Here is a 15,119-nt window from a genome sequence, read left to right as displayed (position 1 = left end):
AATACTGAAATATTTTTATGCCATTTCACGTAGCGTTGAGACGATACTCAGTTACGTGGTCAACTCCGATAGCTTAATGACAAGACTTTTAAACAATTTGGGAAGTTTTGCTACCACTTGTGCAGATGGTTGTGGAGATACATTTTTCTGGGTAATGGTAGTAATATTTTGAGAGCCTCCATCCCCATAGTATCTTGGGGGCCAGTTACTGAGCTGTATATTTTCCACTGTTCTTGTCTCCGACTAAGCGTACTGCGACACTCGCTTCTTTCTCTTTTTATGTTTTGTCAGGTGGGGCTCTAGCTTTTGTCAACCCTAGTTTAGCTGTGCACAAGACTTCTTCAGCAGTAGACCGTCAACGTGAATATCTCCTGGATATGATTCCCCCACGATCCATCCCTCAATCTGCAACATGGAAATAATGCCGTGGAATGCCCAAGAGGAAGACTTACCCGTTTCTGCCATTCTTTTTTAATACCACAATACAGTGGAATCTGCTTTAAACCCAGCTGGACTTGCCCAAGCTTTGTAGGAAGCAAGAAGACTGCTCCTCATCCCATTGAGTGCTGCTGTCCTTGCTATGAGAAAAGACACCAAGAGAGTGGGAATAGACTCGAGCTCATTTGGCTATCCAATTCTTGTGATTGGCTGATGGTGAAGGCTGTCGGGAAGGGGGAGAAATTCTTATTTTTTGGCTTTTGTGTATTTAGGTGTTTTGGGGTTTTTTTGTGGTCACCAGCACACAAGGAGGACTAAAAGGACCATCTGCCTTTGGTTTCTTTACTTTGAGCTAGCTAGTCACCAAGCATACAGTGTTCACTGGCAATCAAGGATGCACTTCTTTGTAAGCAAAGTGGAATATGAACCCAGTGATTGCAGATGCATTTAGCAGGTTGAATTCATGTTTGCTTCTCCTCTTTCCCCCACCCCAGAAAGGCAATCTACAATTTATAATAATGAGCTAATGATGATAAATAAGCGCAAACTCAAATTCCAGTTGGTCATGATTTCTAATGGACTGGTTGCTGCCCCACCAGTCCCAGCAGGTGGGAGGCAGTGTAGGCCTCTCACTTTCATTGGATTCTGTTGAATAGACTTTGTGGACACTTGATGGTCTAAACCCTGAAGTTCTGAACAATAAACAGTAGCTTGTTCAGTGTGTCTAATCTAGCACAGAGCAATCGGCCCTTGCAAACGTTCCCAGAGACTTTTTTAAAAGTTAAACTTTTTTTTTTCTTTTTTTGTTCCTTGGTGAAGTTGTATTCAAAAACGAAGAGCTCCAGAAGCTGTGTGTAATCAGGGAGGGTGAGAGGAGGGAGCAGAAGGATGAAAGGTAGGAGTCAGGCAACAGGTTCTTTCCTGTGTTATCAGTGGAGAAGCAATCCTTCCTAGTCCATGCTTTAGTGGAGTGATGACTGTATGCGTCAGGCAGTCTGCCTCACCCTGATCCCTAGAATTCCATTCTTCCATGCTCCCCTCTATCACATCGCTCCAGTATTTCAGTTTTGGTGGAGCGTTAGGTAACCCTGCTTTAAGGACAGGATTCCGTGTGGTTTTATTCTATTTTGGGATTACACGGATACATTTAGAATCATTGGGTTTGGTTTTTTCACTTTATATTGGTTACAAGTGGCAGAAATACATACCTTGTTACTTGTATTGCATATCGGTACTAGAACTAGTGCTGATATGAATTCTTTTCAAAGTTATAAATATATATATATATATAAATAAATAGAGGAAGGGGGAGTTACTATCCAGTTTCTACTTTGAATCTGGTATTTGTTTTCTTAGCAGCTTCAGTTAGATCCTTAATTTAAAACAGTTACTGTGTAGGGCATCCCTTTTCAGATCCACCTCTCACATTATGATAACCTTATTTTAACCCCTCTTCTGTTGTGTGAATATCAATATTTAGATACTTTTTTTTTTAAAACACCCAGTAGTGTAGATGACCTAGTTTTGCAAAATGGTATTTTTTTGCTGTATAAAGCCCTAGAATTTCAGTTTTACTTTTTTTTGTTCTGAATGTATGAAGAACTGGATGAGGTGGGTTGTGGGTGGTGGGTGTTTTTGTTTTTAATTTTCATTCCAAGGTGTGGGGTTCTTTGTTTTGATGGGGCGGGGAGAAAGAAAGAGTGCATATTATTTTGCACAGTATGAAAATATTTCAGTTCCTTGAATTTTTTTGTTCCTGACAAATCTGTTTTACACTCTCTCGAATACAGTTGTCTCTTTCTACTTAATGACCTGGGCCAAAGTGCGTTTCTGAGTTTAAATCTCACTTCTCAAATTACAATCTTGTGCCCACACATGGCTTTTTGGAAACCTAGGGTATGAACAACTTCTAAGGTCAAAAAGTGTGCCCTTTCTAACGTTGGGGAGCTATAGTTTCATCCAGTGCTGCAGAAGGGGGATGGAAGAAGGGGAAGAAGCAATAAAGTTGCTTGTTAGAAACAATGTCAAAACTGTTTTGGAAAGTGCCAATATTGGAATAGCAGCATTTAAAACTTTAATTTCAGTAGAAAGGATAATGAGAACTAGTTTAAAGGCCAGAAAATTAAATAAAAATCAAAGCCTGCACATATTGCATCTTGTAGACTTTACCCTCCTCTGCCATATTGTATCAGCCTAATTTTGGACTTTCTCTTTCCACTTAATATACCGAGGCTAAATTATTTTAGGGGCACAGTGTAAAAGATTGATCAAAAACTCATTTTGCAGATATTATGGAGCATGGATCTAAAAACAATTTTGACATTGTTTTTTTTAATCTATTCTTGGGATGTTGCAGGTAATTTAAAGATAATTATTGCAGATGCTGTTTCTGAAAAGTTTTTGGCTAAAAATGCAGCAAGAAAAGATTCCAGTGGTGTACATGGGTAGATGCCAGATTGAACATATGGACTGAGTAAGCCAGAGGTGTATATTCAGTTGACTGTGTGCTATACCTGGCCAGTTAAAACTCCAGACACTATCTTTAGAATAACTATTAAAAGATTTGTTGCAAATCTTTCCAAATAACTTCCATTTCTCCTCCTTACCTGCCCCTTCCTGCCCCCCACAATATACATAACAAAAACCAACGGTATTGTGACTTAACCTTTTAAGTGGTTTGATTGTGGAGGAGGGGAGGGGAATTTTAGGCATGTTGTAAGAACAAAATCTTTAGTTTATTTTTACTACTGTCATGTTTGGAATTCCTGCCACCAGAAGGGCTATTCCTTTTTCCTACAGATCTGCCCAATCCAATGCAGTCTGCTGACTCATTCATACGGGCCTGGAAAGAGGTATCCCACACCCCAGTCCTCTAAGTGAGGCATAATTGTACCTAAAGCTCCCTCTCCGAGCAAGAGATGTACAATTTGACAGTCCAACCTGCAAATTGAGCTCCTGTAGGTGGTACATATTGCAACATGCCCCATATTCCATTCCCCCAACCCTGCATTGCTTTGCTGCAATTGCCGCATGAGCTGGTTCGACACTGCTCAAATGCTGCTTGCTTCCCCCCTCTCCTGGGGAGAGGGTTAGAGCAGCGTTGGTTCTTGCAAGCCATATAACCTTTTTCTTGGAGACGTTGCAACTACGAGATTTTATAATACAGTAATAATGAAAATGACTAACTATTGTACTTAGATTTTAGCAACTTGTGAAATAAACCCCTGACTTTCATTTGAACCAGTGTTGAAATTTGGGAGCTGTGTGGTTTTTTAATTTTATTTTTTTATAACCTAATTTATTATCTGTTTGATTTTGGGCATTGAACAGATTACTGTTTTCTGCCCAGAAACGTGAAAAGTGGCCTAGCTGAACCTTTTATTTTTATAGTGTAGAAGATTTTGACAGCTTTCCAGTTCATGTAAAGTTTGACTTGCTAACTTTTTTGTATTTTAGGGATTCCTGTAAATGGCATTCCAGCTGTAATACTGAGGAGGGTTCTTTTTGGTTGATCTTAAATTCTGGATAGCATTATTTTGTTTTCTATAGATATTTTGATCATTGTTTTAGGAACCAGTCAGTTACCTCTTAATTATCAAATTTAGTTACCAAATTTTGTTTACTAAAAGAAAAAAGGATTTACCAAAGTACAGCTAAGAGAATGAAAATGGGGGACTCGTTTCGGAGCACAGTAGAAGGGAGAAGGCTTATACAGTGGTCGCATCAGAAACCCTATTTGGCTCATATGTCACTTTCCCCTTTTGTAAGGGGGGGACACAGCTGTCATTTTTTTTAGAAAATATATAAATATATATATCTATATATAATGCAAAAAGACCTCAAGGAACCGCAGTAGTGTTCGTCTGCTTAAGGCAGAGTTACGCTGTATATTGCATTTAGCGAAATAACTTGCATTGTGCTTTTTTAAAAAAAAAAATTTATAATCATTTAACAAAGAAACTGTAACAGAGTAACGTTACGCAAGCGCAGGGTATGTTTTTTTTGTCACTCGTATTTATTGTGACTCTAAATCTTTGATAATAAAACAAAAATTTAAAAAAAAATGTTCCCACTAAAGCCTGATAGTCAATTTCAGTGGGAGAAGAACCTGAAATCAATAACTGTATATTGTATTGTGAGGGATTTTTAGTATTTGAATGACAATAAACAAATGGACAAACTGCTGTCTGCTTTGCTTTGCTTTTTTTAAGCTTGGTATTCAAGTCGTTCTAAATTCTTTAGAGACCTGTTTCCCCAGAGATGGGCTTGTTGCACACCACTCTGATCAAAGTCCATGGGAGTTACATGTATGCATTTGAGAGCAGACTTTGGGCTTAAATGTTTTGGAGCTGTCTAGTTCAAGATGTTACATTGCAGGTCTGGCATGGCAGTTCTACCAGTGCACTGCACTCGTCTGAGGGTTCTAAAAAGTTCATATTACTGGCTCTTTTTTTAACTACATGCAGATTTTTTTGATAGTTTTTTCCCCTCAAAAAAACATTTTATCTAAAGATAGCTACATTATAGCTCAAAGAGATCTCATCATGGAGTAGGGATTATAAATTCTACTTCTATAGTATGGGACAATATATTTATATAATGTTTAAAAAAAATTGTAAATGAGTTCCAATAGTTCATGGATTAGGGACCCAATTTTATGGGGTTCCAGGGGCTTCTGTATAGATTATTTAGGTTAATCTTTCTATCTACCCAATGGGACTCAGTGCTCAGTCTAGAAGATACCATCAGAAATGCTTCATTTTGCAGTTCTCAAACTGTGGATTTGTGTCTCCAGAGGTAACATGCTTGTTAACAGCAAAAATGTTTTTAAATAAATAATATATAGAAGTGAGAAATAACAGACCTCAACTCTATTGTCCCTCTGCAGATTTGTGTACACAGAGTCAATCCCTTACCTCTCTCTAAAAGTGCAAAGTTTCAAAAAGTTCAATGAATAGAAGATTCCTGGGGGCGGAACAGATCTGGACAAGGAGAAGAAGTCTGGAGATAAATGTGAGAAGGGAGGGACATATGCTTGTTTTGTTAAAATATTTTATGTTTGCTGTTTGAAGAAAAAAATCCAGAATACTTAATGTTGTTGTTTTTAGTTAAATAAACCAATTTAAATGTCTGTCTGGTGGTGATCTCCTCCTAGTACAGCAGGACAAGAAAATCCTCCAAATATTAATGATTAACCTGTTGAATTGGAGATAGTTCACCTCCCAATGACTTCATCAATATCTGCTTCAATTACCTTTGGTAAATGAAATAACCAAACAATCCTTCATTTTCTGATATAGCTGTAAAACTAATTTGAAAAGTTTTCAAAATCTGTTTTAAAAATGTATCGTGTGTACCTTCTAAAAATGAAACCTACGTCTATCTGAGTTGTGAAGGATGTGTATTAAGGTTATAACCAACAAGAATGCACTTTTATGTAGAAACCAGGATTAAATCGAGTCTTCCTGACTAGTGATTTAAATCAAATCCACCCTGCTGACAACTTGCAATTCTATAAGTAAAACACCTCTCTAGTCAATGCTACGTATCACTCTTTTGGATGCCCATACATGGTTTTCCCCTCACCTTCCTCTCAGTGCCTGTCTGTTTAAATTTTGATGAGACCAAACTGTGCTAATGCCATAGATGGGTGGCCTGGATAGCATTACAGCAGAACTCTTAAAAGCGGACAAAATTCCTACTTCAATTGCCCTGTCTTCCATTAATTCCCCTCACTAGCTATGCTCTTCTTTCCAATCGCTAATGGCTCCATCCATTCCCTTGCCCTCTAGGCTTCTAGACAGCTCTAACTTGGTCCTCAAGTGAGACAATAACCTTGTATGAGTTCATTACTTCCCTCTTTCACTTCTGGGAATAGTTTAAATTTTGTATTCACATTAGAAATTATAGCCTACTATTTCTTAGTATCAAAACTTTTCCAATTATGTGCTGTTTGTTTAAACACCTCAAAAAAACAAAACAAAAAAACTCAAACCATAAATCCAAAAATAGGAAAAACGTGGGGAAAATCCCAATTTCCTGGGGGTGGGGGGAACTCTTTTACAAGCTTGAACGAGACCTGCTTCCCTGATAGGCTCCAGGGAAGCAGGTCACAAATCTCTGCTAAAAGATCTATTGCAGGCAAAGAGGTTTCTTCCCCCTCATTATGGATTTTTGACCTGATTCTTCATTCTGGCTGAGCTCAGTTCAGCCAGAAAGTGGGATTGTGAATGGTATGGAAATTCCTGTCATTTTCATACTGCCCAAATTCTGGAGGCAGCAGGGAGCATGAGAGGTCAGAAGAACCAGAGGTCACTCAGAAGAACCAGAATCCAGGGTGCTCTGCTTCCCCCTGGTATGCTCCTACACTCTGGGGGCTATGAGGGGCATGGCACAGGGCTGACAGATCTGCCGTATGTCTGGGGTATCCTCTTTCATGCCATTGGTATTCCCATGAGGTCAGTCCCACTGCTGCTCAGTTCTCCACTGCAGCAAAACACACTGGTGACTTTGGAGGGCGGATGTTGTTGCACTTTATTTGGAGAAAGTCGTGCTTTGAAAGAAGGGAATAAGCCATTCAGTTCTGGCTTTAGAATCAAAGCCATAATTTAAACCAACCCCCAACTTGTGTGAAATTATTTCAGGTCCATTCAGGCTTTTTGACTGAGCTAAAGTAAAGTCTCTAAACACAACTCCAATATGTTCCTGAAGTGGCCTTGTCACCTTGCTCGTAGGTGACTTAACGTCTTTATTCCATGGGTCTTTCCCTGTCCCTTCTTGCAGCCCAGAGAAGCCGTTTCCTTGAGTCTGAGGTCAGCCGCCTCTTGATCTGGAGAAGATACAAGCGGGAATGTGCATCACTTCACTGCACACATCATCCGTTGGAAGAGCTGGGTTATGCTATGCAGCATGCCTATTTGTGATGGGGGACAGAGGACCTAAATGGATCCTCTGAAAACCATCTAGCAGATGTACTCGGTGGCTTTTCCTACTTGGATCTCTGCTACTAAACGCTTGTAACGGCGTTTCACCTGACACGTCTCAGATTTACCGTGTGTCATCCAGCCTTTCTCACTGGTCTTGCCTCGGACGTGCAGAGTGACTCACAAACGCGAAATTAATCTGGCTATAGCCAGAGTAATATCAAATATCTTCATGAAGACTGATATAGGCTAGCCAACAGTGCCAAAGTCTTGGACAACTTTCAGTTCTTGGAACAGGAAGAGGTCGAGGAGACTGACTTGCACTTTTGGATGTTGCTTTCCACACCACTCTGGATCAGGGCTTCCCAATAGCTGAGACTTCTGTGCCTGGACAAGATTATCCCCAGGGAAAGTTTTGTTCAGACAGTACATTCCACCTACTGGGAACTTCACCTTATTACAAAGAGGGAAGACGTCATCTCCGGGAGGCCTCCAATGATGCTCGTTTTTCAGTGAGCCAGACCCTGGTCTGGTTCTCTCCAGAGATGCCTCCGCCCAAGGAAAGTTATTTACTTGCTGCCATGGTAATAGTTGTACTTTCTCTGAGTGTAACATCAGTCTTGAAACTGAACAGTGATTAAGGAGAAAGATGGAAGAATTTGTTCAAACCCTGGTAAGCCTGGGGTCGCCTTGGCCTCTCCATCCCCTATGCAATTTCCTCAACTTGTACTTTCTCCCTGGACCTTTCTTTACTCTAGGGACTGTAGACAAGCATGAGGGCTGTGGACACAGTGACGCCGATGCCGCCGCAGCCTCCTCCTCCCAGAGCTGGTGAAGCCACCTGGCTTCAGAGTGCCATAAAGTCATGGCACCTGGTCAGAGCCACGCTACTGTTAAATGTCGCCCTGTGATAGGCTGCAGGGAAGCAGGTCACAAATCTCTGCTAAAAGATCTATTGCAGGCAAAAAGGTTTCTTCCCCCTCGTTAGCAATCTGAGCTATGGAGTGAAGTCGTGGAAGGTGGTAACATATGAAGCTGGCAGGCAGGAATAGTAGCTTGAGCCAGTTTACGAGCATCAGGAAGATCATATGTCAGCTGAGCAGAGGTGGGAAAAGCCCTGAGGTGCGTCCATCCTTCAGACGCTGTGGGCATATGCATGATCTCCCCTCTAAACCTTGACAGGTTTCAGAGTAGCAGCCGTGTTAGTCTGTATCCGCAAAAAGAACAGGAGTACTTGTGGCACCTTAGAGACTAACAAATTTATTAGAGCATAAGCTTTCGTGGACTACAGCCGAAGAAGTGGGCTGTAGTCCACGAAAGCTTATGCTCTAATAAATTTGTTAGTCTCTAAGGTGCCACAAGTCCTCCTGTTCTTCCTCTAAACCTTGACTTAGTATGCAGGTGAAACTGCCACCCTCCAAAGGGTTAAACCCAGTGCAATCATCCTTCCGAAGTTATAATGCGGGGGTGGGGCCTTGCTCGAGGAGTTACAGAATTCAGCCAATGAAAATTCTAGGCCTTTTGATGCTGCCACCCCAAGTGCAGCAGTCTGGGCTGCTCCAGAGGCAATTTAAAGAGGGGGTGGGGGAAGGAGGCTGAATTGCTCTGTGTAGCCCATGCACTAACCAGGCCCAGCCTGGATACAAGTCCAGCTCAGGTTTGTGACCTCCCCAGAGCCCCTGGGGGGAACCCTAGTTCCACAGTTCACTTGCCTCTGTTTGCCGTGGCTGCAGGCAGCCCAGAGAGGCCAGCTGGGAAAACGTGATGTGGTCGGAACGGGTTGGGATTGGCGGGCAGCCCTCTCTGAAGTCTCTGATAGCAGGACACTTGTGGATTGCTCAGACCAAGCCAGCCCACAGTGTGTTTCTGCCAAAGCATTAACAAGACCTCGGCTCGGCAGCCCTCTCCCCTCGCTTCCGGTAGCTTTCATTTGCCGCCAGGCTCCAGGAAGCTGGGGCAAGGCAGACAGCGTGAGTGGAGTGCCGTCACCTGCCCCCCCAGGGAAACCTCGAAATACCAAATGCAATAGGTTTTAAAACCTCCTTAAAAACAAAAAATTGATGCACCCAGCTGCTGTTTAGTTGGGATTCTGCAGGGGGTAAACTGTATGGGACAAGTGAAGTTCTACAGGGAAACTGCTTAAAATGCCTCATCTCACACCCTCCTTCCCCTTTCCCCCCAGGGCCCTGTTCTCCTCCTAGCAAACACAAAAGGTTTCTGCCTATTGTAAAAACAATCCAACAGCCAGAATGGATGCTAAGCCCACAGCTAGATTCTCTTCTCCAGCCAGCGGGCCAGCTTGCATGAGGACGAGGTCCTTCATGCCATGGGATCGTGCAATTGTTGCTTTAGATTTCCACAGTTCCCCGCCAGGTACTGTGAGCTGTTGCTGCTGGCATCTCTTTGGATGCAGCGATTCCAGCATTGTTTCAATCTTATAAACAGTTGGCTTGGTGCCAGAGATCTTCGCCTGATGCTGCTACCATGCAAGAACAGGCCAGAATTGCATCAGCCCATTACACACCGCTGCCCCTATAGAAAGTTGGTGGAGAATCCACCTTGCTTAGGGCAGGGTGCAGCCTGTTAAAGCCAAGGGGATTCCTAGTCCTGTCCCTTGAGAGCGATTTCCCTTGGCCGGTACCGAGCAAGTAGAACAGTGGGTCTCAAACTTTTGTACCAGTGACCCCTTTGACCTAGCAAACCTCTGAGTGTGCGCCCCCATTATAAATTAAAAACACTTTTTTGTATATTTAACACCATTATAAATGCTGGCTGCAAAGTGGGATTTGAGGTAGAGGCTGACCGCTTATGCCACCTAGGTAATAACCGTGTGACCCCCAGTTTGAGAATCCCTGCAGTAGAAGTTGCCCCATAACACTTTACATTGCTTTGTGTTAACATGAAGCTGTGAGCTAGAGCCAGGAAAGCACTAACCCTGCGCTCCCCAAGTAGACTTTTCTGTATTCACCACACTGGTGTCCAAGTCGGTACCAAGCCACCGTATAAGAGTAAGCGTGGAGTCTAGCTCCCAGTCCTGGCCTCTCCTGAGCATTTCCCTAACCCGCTTGACAGGTTTCAGACCTGATGCACAGGAATTGTGGTTAGGGCGTTTGGGAGGTCTAGCTTCTATTCCCAGCTCTCCCACAGTCTGAGAGAGACCTTGGGCAAGTCACTTGGTTACTCATCTCCAGAAATGAGGCTAACAACCCTACTTACATGGTCAGGGAAGAGGCTTGTATATGTATTGTCTTGCAAACTGGGTCTTCTCATTGGGGCCTCTAGGAATTCCCACTCTACAGAGACAGGTGAGGTGTACATTTTCACAGTGACCGTAAGGTCAAACTTTGCTGGTCAAGACCCAGCTAGGCAGACTATCCTTGCGAGTGCAATGGGATTGAATGGTGAGCTGCTGCTTAGCAAGGCAGCATCTTCCTTAAACGTCCAGCAAGCTTCTCACTCTGGACAATCATTGCATTTCTACGGCGAAAGGCTGCTGCTTTTTTCATGAGGAGGAAATGTCAGAGGATCAAGAGTTCTACAAAGTTATTTTAAGGAATTACTTCTGAAAAGCGAAATAACGTTTTCCCCTTTTCAACACAGGAGCCCAGTTTAAAATCGGTTTGAACTGGACGAGCATTCCCCTGTACGTGGGGTTGCAGAGATTCTTACTGCTTGCAGCAATAGTCAGAAAAGAATAAGACGAGTTTCCTTCTCCTTTGCCTATGCATAAGGAGGGAAATTAACCCTAGTTTAGAGGGCCCAGAACAAGGCTAAAGCCCTGTTTAAACCCCTTGTGCTGGCCTCTGCACAGGGATAAATTTAACCTACTGTGTACGTAATTAACCATGTGTAACCCAAATTATCCTTAATTCAACAGTTATTTAGAGGCGGGAGCTGAGTCTGGCCTCCAGTTTGTGTCTAGTTACAAGTACATTTGATAAACACACTGACTGTTTACACACAAACACCCTGCACTGTCTCTGATAATAGCCTTGTTTGTAAAGCATGCAGGGTTTCTGGAAATGCGGGAGTAGCAATGAACTGGCTGGAGAACTGAACCAGGGCTAATGGCCTTGGGCAGTGCCGGGGAGCCTGATCGAATGTCTGCATTTGTCTCCTACAATGCAGAAATGGAACATGTGCTTCTGGAAACTCGCGCGTGATGTTCAGCTATGTGACCACCGTCTGAACTCACGGCTCCTAGCAAGCAAGATACTCCCCTGCGCCTCTGCTAAGGGCTAGCTCTGGACTTTGCACAGGCCGTGTGGAACACTTCTCCAAAGCAGGAACGTTCTAGGACTAAACCCTCCAGAACTGGAGCCAACTTTTCAAAAAACAAAACAAGAACAAACTGTTGCACTATAGCGAAACAACTCCCAGCTTCGCTCCCCTGTGTATTTAGGAGCTGAAGGTTACCAAGCTGAATTTAGTTTAATTCCTACCCTGGGAGCCAGCCCCAGTTCATCGGATCTATCTTGTAACAGAAACACTATTTCAAGATGGGCATTGAAAACCTAATTTAAAAACAGCTTGAAAGGTGGGCACCCCCTGAGAGCTCAACAGCTATGCTTCCCAGACCAGTCTGTAACATCCCTCGGGGAGGGCAGAAGTCCTAATGTGCTCTGAATATTGGCCTGGTTCTCACCCGTTGCACTGATGCAAAATCACCAAGGTACAGGACCGCCCAGTCCAGAAGGCCCTGTGCACTGAGGCTTCTGGCATGGGCAGCATCGACCTGCAAAACATCTGTGGGGCCTGCCAAAATCTCTGGGCAGTTTATAGCCCCTTGGCCCGTTTAGCAGGTGGAAAGGTGCAGGAGTGAAGTCCCTTGAATGGGTTCACACAGCTGGAACAAGGGGGCAGCACTTTGACCCATATTATCACCAATGCTAATGACAGAGCCCAGCCCCATTTTCAGCTCCGAGGCCGAGGGGCTGGGCTGGAAGGCTACAAGTCAAAAGGTGGGTTTGGTTTTTGTGTTTTCTTACTGGAGCAAACTTGATCTGGGAAATCGCTAAGGCTGGAAAACCACGGCATGCCATGTCTTCCAAAGTCCCTTCTCGGAGCAGATCTGCGCTTTGAGTGAATTAACGCTGTCCAAGCAGCTGTCCTCAGTGGAGAAGGGCAAATACAACAGCATCAAAGATGACTTGCTTTGGGCTTGGTCTACACTAAACCCCCAAATCGAACTAAGGTACGCAACTTCAGCTACGTAAATAATGTAGCTGAAGTTCGAAGTACCTTAGTTCGAACTTACCTCGGTCCACACGCGGCAGGCAGGCTCCCCCGTCGACTCCGCGGTACTCCTCTCGCCGAGCTGGAGTACCGCAGTCGACGGCGAGCACTTCCGGGTTCGACTTATCGCATCCAGACAAGACGCGATAAGTCGAACCCAGAAGTTCGATTGCCAGCCGCCGAACTAGCGGCTGGGTATAGACGTACCCTTGGTAAAGAGCTTTTTTCCTTTGAATGAGGTTAACCAACCTCTCGGCTTTCTCTCCCTCTCTTTAAGGGAGGATGCTCTTCCTCTTAGCAGTTGTTCTGTGCAAACAATGGTCTCGAGACCTAGGGTCTACTTGCGGTATTGCCAGCCCCAAATGCTCAAAAATCATGAGTCAATCTCACGATTTCTGGTGAGCCTATGTACAAATAATAGATTTGCTGCCGCCTTTGAGCCTTTAGGGTGCACCAGGGTTACATTTTGAAGCTTTCTGCACAGCCAGGAGGGCTGAAATCATCACATACCCCCTTGACTCCAGGAGCTGGGGCTTTAAGGAAAACAAGCACGTGACTCATGCCAAAATCATGGGAATTGGCAGCATTATTGTTGCTGTTTTCAGAAAACCCGAGTAGCCACCAAACACTGTGTGGAGGGGTAAGACAGCAGGGTCATGGCAGTGACCGCCTGGCTTTCACTAGGATCCCATCGCAAAAGTGAAGTCTCCATGTGGGTGCAGAAAACACTCACCCGCCATAAGAAATTTCCTTCTGCTATTGGGTCTGCTGTGGTCACACAATGTTTCTTCCCCCACTGACTCTTAGTTCACTGCCTGGACCATAAACCACCTTCTCTGCACTTTGGAGCTGGCCAACGCCTCCGACAGGCGTGCAGTGCTCTCCTCTTCACGCCCTGGCTCTGGAGAGCTTCCCAGCGGGAGACACCATCTGCTTCTGGCTTGCCGTAGGCTGGGCTGGTGTGGGAGACAAAATTAAGGACCCAGCTCGTGACTCTGTGTGGTGTGGCTGCAAGGTTCTGCTCTGCACAAGGCAGGCAAAGGTCCTGCTGTCGGTGACTAGTTCCTTTCCTCTCCCCACCCCCACTCTTTAGGTTCTTAGCCTCTATGAGCTTTATCAGGAGCTAGGATTGCCTTATGTCACCTCCCTCCCTCAGGCTGAGGAGGAAAACAAAGGGAATGGGCGATGGCAACGTAGCATTTAATGACTTAACCCCCTCAGGGTAGCTGCAGGTTGTTGACTGAAGCTTCCCTCCAAGGGAAAACGCCAAAGTCCCAGAGCCAGCCTGTGTTCAGCCTCCAACCCAGAAACCAAGGGGCCCCACAGGAAACGCAAGTGCCAAGGTAGGATTCAAGTTGGTGCTGCTGCGTCTTGCTCCCCCCTGCCTGGAGTGCCTGCGTCAAGGTTCCGCAGAGGAGTGAAGCGATGTGGGCACAGAACTTGCAGCAGCGCAAGGAGGCTTCATGAACCTAGACCTGCGGGGCAATGCCGCTGGGTCTGCACAGCTGAGACTGAAGAAGAATTTGGCCTTACCTACAGCATCTTCCTTCCTGAGAACCCAGCTTGACTCTCAGCTCCCACGGGGAAACTGAGGTGCTAGCACTTACCAAAAATATCTATGTGTAAACCGAGCAAATCAAATCTGGAATCACCAGGCTGCAATTCCCATGGAGCCTCCTTCGAATCATGCTTCCACGCAGGACTGCCCTTTGGCTTTGAATCTCCCCAGCCGTGTGAAGGAACTTCCACCACCGTCCTCCAACTTCTCAGAAGAACACTGGACCTAGTATTTGCAGCAACAATTGAAACCAGGCCAGCGGAGGGCAACTGAGGTGTTTACGTAGGTCCCACGAAGATCAGGGGCTACTGAATTTCTGTGTCAGGGCTTGATGTGTTTTTTAATTTTTTCAGTCTCAGGCACAAAGTCGTGCATTCACAATAAGCCAACACGTGGGCATTGAATAACTAAAAATAAGTCATTTTATTGTCCTTTATGGGGGACATACAGTTCTTAGGTTGTTTGCAACTTACTCGAGGGAAGAGCGAAGGGGGTCCAAGTGAACAGGGTTTCTCTTGGTATCTTTTTCTCTGCAGTCAATAGGTCAGACTCCTCCCCTTGTACCTGGTCCAGGGGCTTGTGTATGAGCTTAAGACTTAGAAAAACCCATGTTCAATTCCCTGGTCCACCACAGACTTCCTGGGTCATCTTGGGCAAGTCATTCCCTGAGTTCAGTTGGTTCCCGGGGGTGTGTGTGTGTGTGTGTGTGTGTGTGTTATTCCAAAGGTAGGGAGGAGGGAAACCATTCCTGACCATTAGACAAAGAAAAATGACTTCCTGGTTCTCAGCTGCCCTCCAGTGCTGGCGCAACGGGGCTGGTAGCAGTTCCTGCTTCACACCATAACTTACAGCAGCTGTTAAACTAAAACATGATTCCAGCCCTGTCAGCTCACCGGTGAATCATTAACAGGAGCTGCCTCCCCTGGAATGAACCATTTGCAAGTGGCCCATGCATTGCGTGCTTG

The 15,119-nt window shown here is 44.6% G+C and overlaps 1 protein-coding gene and 1 long non-coding RNA gene across 22 annotated transcripts in view; one reads left to right on the top strand and one right to left on the bottom strand.

Moving 5' to 3' along the window:
- GATAD2A (GATA zinc finger domain containing 2A) overlaps nucleotides 1–5,569 on the top strand; it is a 113,585-nt gene extending 108,016 nt beyond the window's left edge. For 15 of the 21 annotated variants that reach the window (XM_065578571.1, XM_065578566.1, XM_065578572.1 and 12 more), the window contains one exon: nucleotides 292–569. In XM_065578571.1, the coding sequence (XP_065434643.1) occupies nucleotides 292–422 (131 nt within the window). In that variant the 3' untranslated portion in view covers nucleotides 423–569. Of the gene's footprint in view, nucleotides 1–291; nucleotides 987–5,326 lie in introns of those variants that run through there. The other 6 variants (XM_065578580.1, XM_065578581.1, XM_065578579.1 and 3 more) reach the window with 2 other exon arrangements.
- Nucleotides 3,578–10,806, bottom strand: LOC135977451 (uncharacterized). Its single transcript, XR_010594948.1, has 2 exons — nucleotides 8,746–10,806; nucleotides 3,578–8,535 (listed from the first exon to the last, which is right to left on the bottom strand). It is a non-coding gene; the product is annotated as an uncharacterized LOC135977451 (long non-coding RNA).
- Nucleotides 10,807–15,119: the final 4,313 nt, after the last annotated feature.

This window comes from Chrysemys picta, chromosome 25 (assembly GCF_011386835.1).
Source record: "Chrysemys picta bellii isolate R12L10 chromosome 25, ASM1138683v2, whole genome shotgun sequence".
Classification (NCBI taxonomy): domain Eukaryota; kingdom Metazoa; phylum Chordata; order Testudines; family Emydidae; genus Chrysemys; species Chrysemys picta.
Note: the sequence above shows the minus strand (reverse complement) of the source record. Positions and strands in the feature narration are given on the sequence as shown.